Here is a 17492-nt window from a genome sequence, read left to right as displayed (position 1 = left end):
CCAGGCCTGATGTTTAAGAAATGTATAAACTTCACCATAAATGGGTTGGGATTTTTCAAACTGAGTTTTATTTTCATCATTCAGGATTATGGTAAAGTCCAGCACTTGGCTCTCCATGCTTTCCATAATACAGAAGTTGAAGCTATGCAGGCAGAGAGTTGCTACCAGCTGGCCCGGTCTTTTCACGTACAGGTAGAATTAATTTTAAAAAATCCTCTTCTAGATTACATTTAGAACATTGTAATATTCAAATGTGTTCAAGATTTTAAAAAAAACAATCCATCTGCTTTTTTTTCTCCTTGTTTTTTTTTTAAATTAGGAAGATTATGACCAAGCTTTCCAATACTACTACCAAGCCACACAGTTTGCCTCATCCTCTTTTGTATTACCATTTTTTGGATTGGGTCAAATGTACATTTATCGGGGGGACAAGGAGAATGCATCACAATGCTTTGAAAAAGTTTTGAAAGCCTACCCTAACAATTATGAGACTATGAAAATCCTTGGATCTCTTTATGCTGCTTCAGAAGACCAAGACAAACGAGATATTGCAAAAGTATGTTCAAATATTTATTTGCTGAACTTTGGATCTCAGTGTTACCTGTTTGATGACCTTGAATGTATGTCACTCCAGCTGATGCCTCATTCATGCATCCAAGGGAAAAATTTGTCCCTGAAAATCTGAGTTATGGTATCACTAAAAATCAGGTTTACTTTGCTGTGAAAATAGAACTGGGTGTGTGATAGTTTTAGTAGGTCAATCACTTTTCCGAATGGCAGATGTTATTAACTGCAGAGGAGGTAATGTCATCTGAACAGAAGTGGGACCACACTAGGAGACCTGTTAACCAAAGCTAACAAAACCATTCTGTTTTCTGTTGCATATGGAAAAACACTTGTTTTCCTCTGCACAAAAAAGGTGATTTGCCTGTAAATGACAACTTGATGATCACATTTCTGGGAATATTCTTGTCCTCCCAGTTTAACATTCTAAAAGGACATTGTCACATACTAATACAACATTTTTTTAAAAATTTAAGTCTGTTTACTATTTCTGATGCTTAGATCTTTTCCTACTGATTTTCTTTGCATTTAGTCAGCACTGCTTTTCCCTCAAGTTTTGAATGGCAGTGTGTTAACATGGTTTGGTTTACTGATCAGTAATTTAACAGTATAGAATGCCTCTCTATCATGACATACTATCTTTTTGGTAGGGAACACAGACATTTCCCAGAGCTGAGCTTTAATGAAAACAGACAAGCATAACATTGGGACTGAACTGAAAATAAGTTTCATGGCAAATCAGTCTGCTAATTTCTCAGTTATTTGAATGTGGTAGTTTTGAAGAAGTTTGTATTCCTCCTGAATATTTAGAACCCTAAGGGCTTTCCCCATATCTTACTAAATGCGGGGGGCGGAATACATGGTGTTGAGTTAAGTGATGATGAACTAGGTTGGCTTTGTTGCCTAACATGCTCAGTCATATGCATACATTTGAGGTTTTATATCTTTACAGAAGAGAAATGTACTGCTTTAAAGCATAAACACGTTGAAAAACCAACTCTGGTGCCTTTTTTGACAGTTTATATTAATCTTTTGAGTGCATAAGTAATGTTTGGTTTTTCTCAGGGTCACTTGAAGAAAGTCACAGAACAGTATCCAGATGATGTAGAAGCGTGGATTGAACTAGCGCAAATCCTTGAGCAGACTGACATACAGGTATTAATGCTGTAAAATGGAGACATTGTATAACGTATACACTTGGTTTAAGTTACAAAGTGATGCATAGAACTCATCCTGCTACTTTCTTCCCACCTCTTCAATCTTACAATTGCACAGGGTGCCCTCTCAGCCTATGGAACAGCAACACGCATCCTTCAGGAGAAAGTGCAGGCTGATGTCCCACCAGAGATTTTGAATAATGTGGGTGCTCTCCATTTTAGGCTTGGAAACCTAGGTGAAGCAAAGGTACTAAACCACATTACTACTTTTTAAATAACCTAATTTTAAGAAATTATCCAGACTCTGAGTTTAAATTATTTAATCATCCAAGCATTTTGTTCTTCTCTTTTTATTTTGTCCTTAGAAATACTTTTTGGCATCTCTGGATCGTGCTAAGGCAGAAGCTGAACATGATGAGCATTACTACAATGCTATCTCAGTAACAACGTCCTATAATCTTGCCAGATTATATGAGGCAATGTGTGAATTCCATGAAGCAGAAAAGCTATATAAAAACATTTTAAGAGAACATCCTAACTATGTTGACTGTAAGAAATTCTTCTATTTTGGTTCAACAATCCTCTTCAAACTGAAAGATTTTTGTAGTGAGGCCCTCATCTGCCCCTTTGTATTGTTTGAGATTTTTGTTTTATAACAGACTTCAGGAAGCTGAGCGATTGTCTTGTGTAACCGATGTATCCTTCTTTCTTTTGAAATTTTCTTTCTTCTATTCGGTGCATAGCTCATAAGTCAAATCAGAGTGTTTTCAAATTTTAACTATTTTTATTAACACTTACACAAGATATAGTCAGAGATAGAATAAGCTTTCCAACTCAAAAGATATTCTCCAGCATTTAAATAAAAATCATATGTAATGTGTGTCCATATATAGAAATAAAAATATAGAATATATTTAATTGCTTGATAACCTAAACGTATCAGGAAAAAAACAGTTTGGGAAATCCATGCCTGACCTAATTTATTCTATTTGAGCTGATTATGTAAAATCATTTTCTGTTTTTAGGCTATTTGCGCTTAGGAGCTATGGCTAGAGATAAAGGCAATTTTTATGAGGCTTCTGATTGGTTTAAAGAAGCACTTCAAATAAATCAGGTTAGTGAGACTCTTAAATATTTAATTTAGAACTAAAATTTCAAATTGGATTCACTGGATTACCGTCTTTCTCTTTTTTTATGAATATATGCAAGTTATCCAAAGTAGTCCTTTCTTCTAGTTAACTTCCTCTGCTCTGTTTTCTGTATATAAAAATGTACTTTATTTCCATATAATACACGTGTAATAATACAATGATTAAGGCTTGTATTTAGATGTCTAACACAGATAAGTGAAAGCAGTCCTTAAGTTACTTACAATGGAGTTTGTTTCAGGACCATCCAGATGCTTGGTCTTTAATTGGTAATCTTCACTTGGCTAAACAAGAGTGGGGTCCAGGACAGAAGAAATTTGAAAGGATATTGAAACAACCATCCACACAAAATGACACTTACTCCATGCTGGCTCTTGGTAATGTCTGGTTGCAAACTTTGCATCAGCCCACCAGGGATAGAGAGAAGGTAAATTTCACATCTGTTGAAGTGCATTGGTATGCCATTAACCTTTGACCTCCCTGGCGCAAGTATTTTATGTTGTATGGCAAGTTCATCAGTTGTAAAACATTAGGTGCACTGTGTCACCAAACAGATGAATGATTGATTAATCTTTTTCTTACTCACGTTTGTAGGAAAAGCGCCATCAAGATCGTGCACTAGCAATCTACAAGCAAGTACTTAGAAATGATCCAAAGAATTTGTATGCTGCTAATGGCATAGGTGATTATTACACTTAAATTCCCTTTAGTAGTTTACTAGTGGTGGTTCTTGGATTTAGCTCTTTTTAGTATATAATCTGTAGAGCATTTCAAGCATTTTTGGTTTTTTGCAGGGACTATACATTACTGATCTCTGGAGGAATGTCTTGCTATATCATGCAGTTAATTGTCTCCATTTTCTGTTAACATTCTGGTAACTTTTATAGTATTTAGACCTGGAAGCTTACACTGTACATTTAACTTTCCCTTTAGGAGCTGTATTGGCACACAAAGGATATTTCCGTGAGGCTCGTGATGTTTTTGCCCAAGTGAGAGAGGCAACAGCAGATATCAGTGATGTGTGGCTGAATTTGGCACACATCTACGTAGAACAGAAGCAGTACATCAGTGCTGTGCAGATGGTAACCTCTATAAGTTGAACCATTTAAAATATTGGAATGAGGTAGCAAAGGAATAGCTAGAGGTCGTTGCTAGCAGCGTCAGCTATTCTGAATAATATTCTGTTTTAACAAATTATGGTCCTATTCAAAATAAAATAGAAGTCCTTTTAGCTGCCACGTTATGTCTAGATTTAGAAGTGAACTGCCAGCTGTGGACAAGAGTAACAAAGGATCTGTCAACTTGTACATTTATCTTTTCTATGCTGTCCTAAGTAGAGTTAAGATATAAATAGATTAGAGTTTTGGTCTACTAGGAGGCATTTTTGATTGTGTGTAGTTCAGTCAACACAGTCACTTTGTCATTTATAAGAGAACCTTACTGAAGTAGATAAGTACAATTTGCTGTCTTTCCTTCATGGCAAAGTTTTGTAATCATGGCCCAGAGTGACTACTTACGTGTATATAACACACTTTCAAAACTACCAAGAAAACGTTTATAACTTCATCATCGCCCTTTCAACACACACATAGTTGATCCTACCAACTATTTTGGCCGAATCCACAAACTCAAGAGTCATACTAAATAATTGAGAGAGAAAATGCCTTTTGTATACTGGGATCTGGTAAGCTATGGCCTAAACAAAATTGTTTCCAAAGAAACATCCATCCGCTAGAAAACTGCTACTGTAAAACGTGTGCCCTACAAGTCAAACTTAAAATAACAAAAACAAACAAAACTCAACTGAATGATATTTTGGAGACAAGCTCAGAACAAACAAAAAAACATTATTAGAGACATGGAAATAGAACCCTCCTTCAATTGTGTGTACCTGGGCCTTAGAATAAACACACCCAGGAGCTTCAGAATGGCTATAAAAGCATTACAAGAAACAGCGATGCCATATGGTTTCATAGTTAATATGCCATAAAAAACCTACTAGATACACTCCTCCATTGAAACTACTGATAAAACTATTTGATAGCAATAGGAGTCAAATTATACTATATGAAAGTGAAGTCGCAAGTCTATTGTAACAGCCAATTGCATTGTTTGGGACAAAAATCTTAATAGAAACCTTACTTCAACATTTTTGCAGGTATTCTATGAGTACTAGAACTCCAGGGACAAACTGGGGGGGGGGGGGGGTCACTTACCCGTATCCTTCTGACATGCAGAAAAGAACTCAAAACTTAAGAGCAGCACAGCAAAGAGTTCCTCCACTGCAAAGCACAGGGAGATCAAAAGATCGTATCCAAATAGAAGTGCATTATCGCTCTGTGGGCTTGCCAACGTAAACAATTCCACCCAGAACTAAAAATGCACAACATGTTAAGAGAGCACCAGTATTGGCGTCTATGGAAGAACAAATCAAATATAACAACTTCGCCTACTACAGCCACAAAATTATTGCAGTAGCTGACTCTACAGAAAATATGCAAAGCCGAGGTAGCTTCCTCACCAAATATAGAATCCTTGGCCATAAACTACAAGTGGAAATTGAGAGACAAAGCACAGTCCAACCCCAGAGGGTAGTGCTTCCTCCCAATTTAATAGAGATTGAGACAATTTCTACTCCAATATTCAAAATGTGAGGAAGTTCAAATCAAATAATTTCCCCACAAATGATCAGAAATGATGCAAGGCTTTTCAATAAAAAAAAGCAAGGAGAAACTGCATAATTTTTGGGTGCAGGGAAAAAGAGAAATGGCATGTTACGTGACAGCCTGCCACTGGATCAAGAAAGGGTGGTAATGACCAGTGGAAACTGAGAATAAAACCCTAAATGCAGCATGAAGCCCAGTTGTAGGCTGATTGTACCTGCATTACACTTCAGCAACACTTAGATAAGTTACTGTGCCAAAGAATATTGAGTTAGCTGGATAGAACTAGCTTGATAGGCATTTATTAAAACTGACTGTTCTTTTTCCTCAGAAATTATAGTGAAGGGGTGGGGGTGGGGGTGTAAAAGAGGTACATCAAGTATTTCAGGTTATGGTAGCAATACATATACATGAATAGAGAGAGAGAAAATGGGAATTTCAAATTTCATAACTTAAATGAACATGCTTATTACAACAATTCTTTTTCTTGCACAATTTGTACCCCTACCCTGATTACTGTAAATCAGTGATTCTCAACCTTTCCAGATTACTGTACCCTTTCAGGATTCTGATTTGTCTTGCCTACCCTAACTTTCACCTCACTTAAAAAACTACTTGCTTACAAAATCAGACATAAAAATACAAAAGTGTCACAGCACACTATTACTGCAAAATTGCTTACTTTTTCATTTTTACCATATAATAAAATTATTGGAATATAAATACTGTACTTACATTTCAGCATGAAGGGTGAAAACATTATCTACTATAGAGGATTATAAAACAAGTCACTGTATGAAATTTTAAGTTAGTACTGACTTCGCTAGTGCTTTTTATGTAGCCTGTTGTAAAACCAGGCAAATATCTATATGAGTTGATGTACTCCCGGAAGACCTCAGTGTGCCCCCAGACAACCAACCACTGCTGTAAATGAACGGTACGTGCTTACAATGTTGTCTGTTCCAAAATGCGTAGGATCCTATTGTATTAAGCTAAGGACTTGCAGGAGTCCTGAGGGACCTACAAGTTTTTACAATAACTGGGAACTCAGAATGGTATACAGTAAACAAAGTGGAAGAGAGCCACGCAATATGATGTAATTATTTAAAACAAAAATAATAATCATGAAATATTCTATTTCATGAATAGAACCCAAGTTACTTGGAATTGTCTGCAATACAAAACCGTTACACGAGTTCTTTAAAACTCCACTATCTCTTTTTTTTAGTAATTTGATCTCTCCATTTCAGTATGAAAACTGCCTCAGAAAGTTCTATAAGCATCAGAATACTGAAGTATTGTTGTACTTGGCCCGAGCACTCTTCAAATGTGGCAAATTACAGGAATGCAAACAGACTTTGCTGAAGGTAAAAATATGTATGTATATTGCGGTTATTAATGTACATTTAATTGCTTACCATCCATATGTCATTGATAACTTTCTGCGATTTAAAAGATGTGCATTTCATTCACAGGCTAGACATGTAGCACCCAGTGATACAGTCCTTATGTTTAATGTGGCTCTAGTGCTACAGAGGCTAGCCACCTCTGTCCTGAAAGATGAAAAAAGTAACCTGAAGGAAGTACTAAATGCTGTGAAAGAACTGGAGTTAGCCCACAGGTAACAATATGCAGTAAAAAAAGAAGTGTTTGCCTTTTTTTTTTTTTAATTGCTATAGTATGTTTTACCTAGTTATGTTGTTAAAGAAAATACTTTCTTCTAGAAAATACTCAGTGTGTATCTTAAATTCCAATTTTGATACGAGTGAAAGTGTCTTCTGTAAAAATCTTGTGTGTTTTTAAAAAAAAAAAAGTTACATCTCTTTCAACATTCCTGGTTGAAAAACATCAGATGTAGAGAGCTTAAATAAGCTTGAAGAAATGGAGCCCTGCCAATCTTTGCTCCAAATCCAATTTTGATGTCATATGTCCTGATAAGCTAATAATCTCCAAAGAAGTTCTGTTTTTTGTTTTATGTCTCCACCTTATGTAGTTCATTCTGGTGGGAGAAGATCACAATTGAAGGGGGCGGGGAAATCTATCACAAACTGCTATTCACTAACGGAAAATAATAATTTTGGTTAAAATTTTCAACCAAAGCAGAAATTGTGAAAATAAAAAACAAAACTACAGCTTTGGAGCCATTTCATGAGCTTGTTCAAGGTCTCTTAATTAATCAGACTTCATGAGTTATCTTACAAACTGTACATTTTTAATAAAGAGAACTAAGTGTAATTAGATTAATCAAACTGTCAGCACTTGTGAGCATAATCAGTTGAACATGCCATAGAAATTAAGGCTTAATTCAGTCCCTTGGTAACTAATGCTGGCCTTCCACAGCTTTCTTTTCTTCCTGCCCACTTTCCTGATGCAGACTCTGGTTGTAAAATCTTGGATGAAGTCATTTGTTTTATATCCTGGTTACCTGCCAACCTACTCCAGTCACAGATCTCAAGGAGTAGTTTACCTTAAATTCCAAAACACTGTGTGGCAGGCAAACTTTGTTACTTTTTTGTTTGCTTGAACAAACCGCAGTGTGATTCTTCACTTTTGAGCTGTATACCTATCAAAGTGACTTGTTCAGTTACAGAAGTGAGAAGTTTATGTAGATAGCGATTTGGTTACAGGTATCAACCAATGTTACAAACTGAGCACTTTTTACTAGTCCTGGCTTCGCTTTGCCACTGGACATCTCTAATTCTGATCTCATTCATAGTTACTAATCAATTGCCATTGAGTTTGCTCAGTCAGACCAACTAGAGGAAGGTCAGCCAGTCATATCGGCATGAGGGATTCTGATATACTTCCAAACAGTTTGTGCATCCAGGCTGATATTGCTGTCACTTGCTTTATATACTTAAGCATAATTCTGAAATGCGAAGCAAAGTTGCCTAGTAGATGTTCCTTTTCAAACTTCTATTATAGCAGGAATTTACTTCGTCTGAGCCCTTTTGCCTTATTTCCTCATTCATGCCCAGAAATATCTTGCTCCTAGTATTGACCAAAACACTTCCTCAGGATAAAGGCTGCTAATTATTTTGCTCACAAATAAAAAATAAAAAAACCCCTTTTATTTATACAAGCAATCACTTCAAAATTGTATTGCATCTGTAATACAAAAATCCAGTCAAACAAATTTCCATTTAGAAATCCTGTAAGAGAAGTCTGTAATCTCTTGAGGAAAATGGCTTGCATTACATAACTGAATTTGTCAGAATTGGTGTGGAATTTAAATTATCCTGCTTGGCTGTACTCACTAAAGTATTATGGTCCTTCTAGGATTACCCATAAATTAGCCAGATTTTTTTTAAGTGGAGTTGATGCCCCAATCTGGGGGAATTCAGACTTCCAATACATTTCATTTTTGCTGCTGAATGTCTGTCAGGATAAACTTGAGGGTGGAATCTGAATCTTGTATCTCATATGAAAAAAATGTGGTGGTTTTTTTTTCCTTTGCAGTAGAATGCTAGGTCAGTCTAGCACAGAAAAAAAGTTCTACTATAGAAATCCTCTCAATCATAGAAAGGTAGGGCTGGAAGGGACCTCCCAAGTCATGAAGCCCAGCCCTCTGTGCTGAGGCAGAACCAAGTAAACCTAGACAACTTCTCAATCTGCAAGCAAGGATTTATCTTTTGAGGGGGTTGGGAAGTCTTTCTCTATTGCATGCCTTCCAGAAGCTATACCTATGGACCTCAAAACCTCTAAAGGTCTCTAGATCTATCCTCACTCACTTGTGTTCCTGCATCTTCTGAGATCTGTGCTTTGTTGAGAATATGTAAATTGGGTCAGGGTAGAGTTCTAGCAGGAAAAAAATATTTTTTTTCTATTTCCTCCCTTTCTCACTGCAATTTCAATGGTCATCCCCAGTCCAAAGTAGAATGGAAAACAGATAAGTGTGACTAGTCCCAAAAACATAGTTAGTCAGGAGCCAGTGGAGCAGGGTTTTAAAGACTCCCTCCTGTTGATGTCATCAGCAGAGGCTACGGATGGCAGGGTAGCAGGACTGGGTTATGCAGGTGCAGCAGAAGCAGATACTGAGATTCCTGGGAAAGCTAAGGCAAGACTGATCTGTAAGGGGGGGGGAGAGATTATTTTCAAGGCTGTCTCCAACAGAGCTCTCTATTTCTGAGACTTCAGTTTCTTTCTGTGTGAGAATTACAATACACAGGAATTACCTGACACATCTGTGTCTAGAAACTAGGCCTGTCTCCAGTATAGAAGCAAATAGAGAATTTGTATTTGACCCTCTATTAATGGGAGTTCTAAGCATAAATTTTTAAATTAAAAAGATCTAAGACTTGATTGTTAGATGTGGTTCTGTTTGAGTACTTTAAAATAGAATCGAACCAAGCCAACTGTGCTGAAAAGATGCTATCTCATTTTGTTGTTGTTGTTGCAATTGTTAGGGTGTTCACCTGAGTTATCACAGCCAAATTTCTATTTACCTACATTTTCCCAGTGGTTTCAGTTGGCTGAAGTTTTTTTTTCATACTTCTTGTAAACAGTTTGATAGTGTCAGCAGCATTAGAAGACTGCCATGTTCCACTTTAAACATTTCTACACGCTGAGTGAATCAGTCCTTACACAAAGCCTGTACAGTGTTTTATGATCTTTTTGGATTAAAGGTGGAAAAGAGCAATAATAATTGTAGTGATCATTTTAAGAATGTTTATTTTAGGGATATCAGACTTAAATTTTAATGGAGTGTTTAAGTAAAACAAAACAGGGAATATAAGATGACATATGAAATGTTACTATTTCAATCTGCTTTTGTTTTTCATTTTCCCTCCAGATACTTCAGTTATTTAAGTAAAGTAGGAGATAAAATGAGATTTGATTTGGCTCTTGCTGCTACTGAAGCCAGGTAAAAATTATTCCTTTTTTTTCTGATTAAAACAGAGTATTTTCCAGAACTAAACTCAGTTGTCGGTTTGTTATCCTGGGGGGAATAGTGATAACTATAGATAAGGCTGTGTGAGCATTTCCATTAGAATTTCATTTTTTCAGTTGCTCATAATTTTCCAAAATTTACTGCTGAGAGGTTAGAACTCGCCAGGCCTGGTGTCTGCTCTCTGGTGGAATATTTGTTTGTAAGCTTGAGCAAAACGTTGTGAAAATGAGTTGTGGGTTTTTTTAATGGCAAACATTTTTCCCTTAAAAATAATTTCTTTGACTTTTTTTTTTTTTTTTTTAAAGGGTGCTTGGGATCAGAAAGGTGAAATCTGGCAGCTAACTACCTTTCACTGAGAAGTGATTTTGAGTGCTCTGGTGAAACCAGTTATTTGAAGAGTTGTTAGGACTTCAAAATGAGTTCATGCAATCACAGTACTTTGGATGCAGCTTCTTAGCTGTTTTTACCAGTGCTCCAAGTTAAATAATATAGTACTGTGCATATGAGCCCATCTAGCTTAGGTGTGCAGTGAACAGATAGCTGTAAGATGCACATTGAATGAAAAAACTCGGCTTTATTCATTGCACATCTTACAAATTCAGGCTTTTCACAGATTGTCATGTGCAGACCACAGTACCAATAGAAGTTATAGGTATGTCTGAAATTGTGGGCAGAAAAATATTTTGCATTGTATTTGAGAAACTATTTGTGAACATATTAAAGGTCACGTCACAATGAACACTACTTTACAAGGGGGTTGAACTGAGAGCACTTACTACTTTTCCTGATGTTTGAGCACTTAAGCCCAGATTTTTAGACAGGACTGCACTCAGTGTTGCCATGTCTGATTTAGTTAAGAGCCTAAATCTCATTTTCAAACATGATTTAGGGCACTTGAGAGCCTAAATCCCATTGATAGTCGATGGAATTTAGGCTCTAATGTGCCTAAATCACTTTGAGATTTAGTCCTAAATCAGTTTAAAAAATCTGAGTCCTGAACATACAATCTTAACTTCTGAATATATTTTTGGATTAGGTTCATTAATTACAGCTGTTTAAATACAAGGTGCTTTTGTAAGGGGTATTTGTGGAGCTGCACGGCTGAGTTCAAGACTCTTCCTCTTTATATTAAGGATTTTTTCTTACTGAAGTAGCTAAACCTTTTAACAAACAAGGCAGCTTTGAGTAGCATTCTGTGTGAAAACATGTTCCTCAGGCTTAAATTTAAAAAGCTAGCTAGAAAATCCATGTCTCAGAAGATGAATAATAAACTGAAGTAAAAGTCATACCACTGTAATGGATTTTAAAAGGAAAAATCTATGTTGTGTATAGAATTATTTAAACACTTCAGTTGTTACGTTACTTTAGATGGCTTGTATTTTGTTCAGTGGTATGGACAAATTTAGTATTGTGATGTAGGTTCTTTTTAGAACTGTGTCTCTTTCTAGCATGTAGGATGTGCCTAGAAACTTACTTTCCTTTAATTGAAAACATTGACTGTTCTAGGCAATGCTCTGATTTACTGAGTCAAGCTCAGTATCATGTGGCTCGTGCACGCAAGCAGGATGAAGAAGAGAGAGAACTGCGTGCCAAGCAAGAACAAGAAAAGGAGTTGCTCCGCCAAAAACTGCTTAAAGAACAGGTTTATATTCCCTGTAGTACTCTGTGTTTTAAATGGGTGTGCTTGCCACCATAGCTCTGTGTTGATACCTAGAAACTGTTCAGGGAGTAATATTCAAGATGAATTTTTTAATGTAAGCACTTAAAGAGGGGGTTGAAAATTTAGGGATATGTAAAAAGGGGTGAAATTGTTTCCTCTATGGAGCCTGTTCATTCAGGCTTTGGGGAAGGAAAGGTGAAAGTGATATTTGGGTGAACAGAATTCACTCACACACACACACCCCTCCCCCCCAAGCCATCCATAGTCACTGTGATCTATAAACTACACTAGCAGTAGCTGCTTCTCCATGCCTCCAGTGCAGGGTCCTGATAATGGTCAGTTTGTTCTGATTCTTTCAGGAAGAAAAACGCCTCCGAGAGAAAGAAGAACAGAAGAAACTTCTGGAACAAAGAGCCCAATATGTGGAGAAGACCAAGAATATTTTGATGTTCACTGGAGAAGTAGAAGGATCGAAGGAGAAGAAACGTGGTGGCGGAAGGGTACAGAATGGAGTTTTTTCCACACTTTTCTATAATTTAGAGTTACTCTGTGACCAGAGTTAAGACAGGCATTAATCAGCACCTGACATTTAGTGGGGCATTACAGAGTGCTCATCAATGACATGCAGACACTTTTGGGATGGAAGGTAAATTTAATATATTGCTCCAAGAGTACAGTACCGAAAATAAATATTTTATCCAACAAATAGCAGCAGCGAGTGGAATTATATATTCTAATATTCATCTTAAGAACCAGCTTCTTAGTGCTGAGTCTGTACAGATAATGGGACAGTTGGGGCATTACGGTGAAAAGTTTTATAGTCTCCATATGTTGACTGATTTTCAGATTACAAATAATCTGGTATGGCGTGGGTTTTTAATTTATTGCAGCGTTCCAGAAAAGGAGGAGAATTTGATGAGTTTGTCAATGATGAGAGTGACGAAGATCTGCCTGTGTCCAGAAAGAAAAAGAGGAGGAAAGGCAGTGGTAGTGAACAAGATGGTGAAGAAGAAGATGGAGAGAGGAAGAAGAAAAAGAGGAGGAGGTAACTAAGGGCACGTATTCACTACCCGCCGGATCGGCGGGTAGCAATCGGTCTATCGGGGATCGACTTATCGCGTCTAGTGAAGACGTGATAAAATCGATCCCTGATCGCTCTGCCGTCGACTCCGGAAATCCACCGCGGGAAGAGGCGGCAGCGGAGTCGACGGCGGCAGCGGAGTCGTCGTCGGCGCAGCAGCGGTCAACTTGCCGCCGTCCTCACAGCCAGGTAAGTCGACCTAAAATACGCCACTTCAGCTACGCTATTCACGTAGGTGAAGTTGCGTATCTTAGGTCGACCCCCCGCTGTAGTGTAGACCTAGCCTAAGTTTAAACCTTTTTGATTCTTTTTGTAACACTGTAGTATCGGTTTAGAGTATACCTTACACAAGAGCCTGTAAATGATGCTAGAATAAGACCAAGTAGATTTGCTTTTTTCCCCCAGACAACTTTCTTTAAAAAAGAAAGTTCCCCGTTGTAAATGGCCATACACATCAGTTATAAAACGTAAATTTTAGCAAAATGCTAACTGTTCATATTCCTATAATACAAGAAATGTCAGGTTAACACATTGATAGATTGACACTGTTGGAAATAATACACTGTTTATGCAGGAATTAAATATTAATTCTGACTTGATTTTTGTGTTTAAGACCCCAGAAAGGAGATGATGGAACTGATGATGAAGAAAATGAAAATGGCCCAAGACCTAAAAAACGACGTCCACCCAAAGCAGAGAGGAAAAAGGCTGTAAGTTTAAAAGTGTAATGTCTTGATAGTTCCTGTTTACATTTGGAAGATTACAGTGCGACTGCATTCAGTAAAGTGACATTTGCTGTAGGGGGAAGTATGGAAAATACTTCCTGCAGCAAACATGCATCATACTTTCCCCTTCTTTTATGTCTCCTAATATAGCAGTAGCTACAGGGATGCTTCTGAAGCTCTCCACTTCCATTTTGAAATCAGAACATAAATTCCAACCAGATGATTTATAAATGGATGCAGAAAACTAGACTTATTTCTAACAGCTATCTGTTATGTTAGAACAGCTGTACTTTAAGCTCTCAGTTATTGATATCAGTTTTACTCCAGTGAACAAGCAATATTACTTCGCATTTTTTCCCATACAGGCCAAGCCAGAACGTCTGCCTCCTTCAATGAAGGGAAAGATCAAATCAAAAGCCATAATTTCATCTAGTGAAGATTCTTCTGATGAGGATAAACTCAAAATTGCTGATGATGGGTATGAATCTTTATTGATTTTTGTACATTTTGAAAGTCAAATGCTGACTTTTACCTGATGGAAAAAGCTCTGAGATTGGCTTTCAACCTTTGCCATATTGGGACAACCCTTCCTAGTTAACTGACACCGTTCTCTAAATGAGCAATATGTAAAGGGCAGGTCATGACCCTTTGACATCCAGTCCCTCAGGTTGCAAACCCATGCTTGAAGATGATGATTAAAATAAAACTAAGTATATATTAGTCCCAAATCTAAATTGACATAACTGTAGGGTTGACACTCCTCAAATTAACAAACTAATTATTGTTAAACGGCCAAGAATTCAACAGTCATTACTTTGAAATACTGTGCCCAGAAAGTGTGTACTTTTGAGGTCTAAAAAACATTCTCAGTCAAAGCATATACTCATGTCTCCTTTGGTATTTCTGCTTCAGTCATGTCAGAGAAGTGGGGGGTTCCAATCTCAGCAAGTCAGGACTATCATGTTAGTCTAAATTGGTTCTTTGTGTTTCACCTTTCATTCTCTACTGTATTTCCTTGGTGATCCACACAGATTTTCCAAATGCCCTTTTTCATAGCCAAACTAGGAACCACTGCACTTGGGAAGATAGTGAGTACTGCACTATGATACAAGATACCATCTTCCTCTCTGAATTATTTGAGTGTCCTTTTCTTCTCTTCCTTCTCAGTGGGAGTGTCAACATCTCTGTGAAATCCAGGATTCTCGCTTGATCATAGTAAGCCAATGCTTGCAGCTTTAATAATTGATTATACTGCTTTTTTTTTTAAAAAAAAACAGAAATGCCAGGAACAGCAACAGTGATTCTGATGACGCTGAACAGCAGCGCAATAAACGCATCATGTCGGACAGCGATTCAGATAACAGAAACAAGTCTGGTAGTGAGGTAGGTAGTCCACGGAGGTCCAGTGCTCATCCATCTGATGAGGATTCTGACAGTGACAGGTCAGCCGGAAAGAAGAGACGGTCAGATTCAGAACAGTCTGACAATGAGTCTGTGCAATCTGGGAGAAGCCACTCTGTACAGTCGGGAAGAAGTCACTCTGGTGGCTCAGAGAATGAATCTCGTCCAGCTTCTCGCAGTGGTGATTCAGACAGAGATTCTAATAGAGGATCTGACAACGAGGGCTCTGGCAGAGAGTCTGGCAATGAATCTGAACCAGAGGCATCCAACATTGAGGGGTCTGAACATGGATCAGAAGGTGGATCAGATGATAGCGATTAGATTTAAATTACAGCCATTTTTTTAAAATTGTTTTTTAAATATACTTCAGTTATGAGGAGGAAAATCCAATTTTTATATTTGAAAACTGATTTAAAGAAAGCTTAATGTTTTAGTAAAACTGTTGTGAAACTTGCTTCATATGATTTTTTTTTTTTTTTTTTCTATCAAGCTGTACATTACTAGGCATTAATGGATATTTCTCTGTGTTGCTGTATATGGTGTATTTTTACACTGAAGCTAACATAGCTGAAGATCACAGATGCTGTACAGTGAGTGGTAACAAACTCACACAATGAGGGCGGGGTGTATGTAAATGCTGCAGAACAAAAACACCAAGTTCAAAGAATTGGTTAAAACTCTGGTGTATTTGTTCCATGTTTCTACATGCAAAAAAGGTACAGGCCAGTCTTCATGAGATCTTATTGAATGGTACAAAGAACTTTGGGTATTTATTTCTTTGTGTCATTCTGAATAGAGATCAATGCTGACGTTTTTTACTTTCTGTTAGAGGATAAGTTTATTGTGACGCAACTCCTAAGTTTTGAAAAGTTTTCCTTCTTGTGCCTGCTTGTTTTCCTGATATACCAATTTAAAAAAATAAATAAAAAGCAACAAAGATGCAGGTTTAAACAAAAGTTTATGAAATAACATTACAGGTATGTAGATAATATGCAAATATATTAAGTTGACAGGTGAAAAATAAAGATGTAGAAAACTTTCCGTATTCTTATATGGTAGAGTGAAAAGATCTGCCATTGTTGCAATAATAAAAAGTAGTTACTACCATCTGTTTTGGAGTGATTTATTTTACTTCATCCTTTTTTAAAAAATGCCTATCCCCCGAACCCATCAGTAACAAAACAAACAAACTGCAATCTATTATGATGGTGGCAGCAGAAAATCTTGAAGTTCAGATGTCATTAAGAAAATTAAGTTTGCCAGCAATCAGACATTTAAGTTCATTTTTAATTTCTAATAGAGGGCTCCACGTTCAAGAGTTTTAAAAACCCTCAATCTAGTACCGGCTGTACCATGTAACAAACCAAATTTGTATGTAGACACTAAAACCAGACTTTTCAATCTGCTACCCTAGTTGTTGTGGCAATGTTTCCCAAACTTCAGAGCTGAGCTATCATTTGGGAAAGGAAACCAATTTGATTCCCTAACGTCACCATGTATTAAAGGCCTACCCAAAATGAGCATTCACTCAAAGTATATTGTATAGAACTTCATAATATGAGACAATATCACCTGAGAGAGTTGCCGGGTCTAGGGTAATGTACTAAAATGGTTTCAGTCCTTTCTGGATGGATGTTCCAAACAAGTAGTGATGGGGAAACTGCACCTCCACACTAGACTCCTCGTTTACGTTGTTCCACAATGATCAGTTCTCTGTTCCTTTTCAACATCTACATGCAGTCACTAGGTGAACTGGTCATATGACACTGACTCAAGTGCCAGCAATTTGCAGATAATACACTGCAGTACCTATCCTTCACCACATATAACAATACCACTACCACCAAGATGGCCCAGTGCTTGGATGAGAGCAGTTCTTGGATGAAAACCAGCTGGCAGAAGCAGAACTTGAGCAAGACATAGGTGACGCTGGTGGGCAGAGGATGGTATCTGGAAGAGGTTGCAGACACGGTGCACTCTTGGTTGAAAATGGACACTCACGATTGGTCAATTTGGTCCATAGTGTTGGAGTACGCATGCATTCTTCACTGACGCTGAGCTCTCACATAGCAGCATCACCAAGTAACATTCTACCATCTTAGTCTGGTGGACTAAGACCCTGGTCTCAGTTATTCATGCCTTCATCATCTCTCACCTGGATTACAGCAATGCAGTATACCAGGATATAAAGTCTTCAGCACT

At 37.4% G+C, this 17492-nt stretch overlaps 1 protein-coding gene across 1 annotated transcript in view; it reads left to right on the top strand.

Moving 5' to 3' along the window:
- The window catches only part of CTR9 (CTR9 homolog, Paf1/RNA polymerase II complex component), a 32327-nt gene extending 15937 nt beyond the window's left edge, over positions 1-16390 (top strand). The window contains exons 8-25 of the mRNA XM_065403500.1: positions 85-192; positions 320-556; positions 1630-1719; positions 1840-1968; positions 2087-2270; positions 2747-2835; positions 3111-3296; positions 3464-3551; positions 3803-3951; positions 6783-6899; positions 7008-7153; positions 10325-10396; positions 11930-12065; positions 12443-12583; positions 12974-13128; positions 13778-13874; positions 14255-14367; positions 15167-16390. Of these exons, the coding sequence (XP_065259572.1) occupies positions 85-192; positions 320-556; positions 1630-1719; positions 1840-1968; positions 2087-2270; positions 2747-2835; positions 3111-3296; positions 3464-3551; positions 3803-3951; positions 6783-6899; positions 7008-7153; positions 10325-10396; positions 11930-12065; positions 12443-12583; positions 12974-13128; positions 13778-13874; positions 14255-14367; positions 15167-15611 (2682 nt within the window). The 3' untranslated portion in view covers positions 15612-16390. The remainder of the gene's footprint in view (positions 1-84; positions 193-319; positions 557-1629; positions 1720-1839; positions 1969-2086; positions 2271-2746; positions 2836-3110; positions 3297-3463; positions 3552-3802; positions 3952-6782; positions 6900-7007; positions 7154-10324; positions 10397-11929; positions 12066-12442; positions 12584-12973; positions 13129-13777; positions 13875-14254; positions 14368-15166) is intronic.
- The last annotated feature ends 1102 nt before the right edge of the window (positions 16391-17492 follow it).

Source organism: Emys orbicularis, chromosome 4 (genome assembly GCF_028017835.1).
Source record: "Emys orbicularis isolate rEmyOrb1 chromosome 4, rEmyOrb1.hap1, whole genome shotgun sequence".
NCBI classification, from domain to species: domain Eukaryota; kingdom Metazoa; phylum Chordata; order Testudines; family Emydidae; genus Emys; species Emys orbicularis.
The sequence above is the reverse complement of the archived record's forward strand: the minus strand, read 5'-3'. Positions and strand labels throughout refer to the sequence as shown.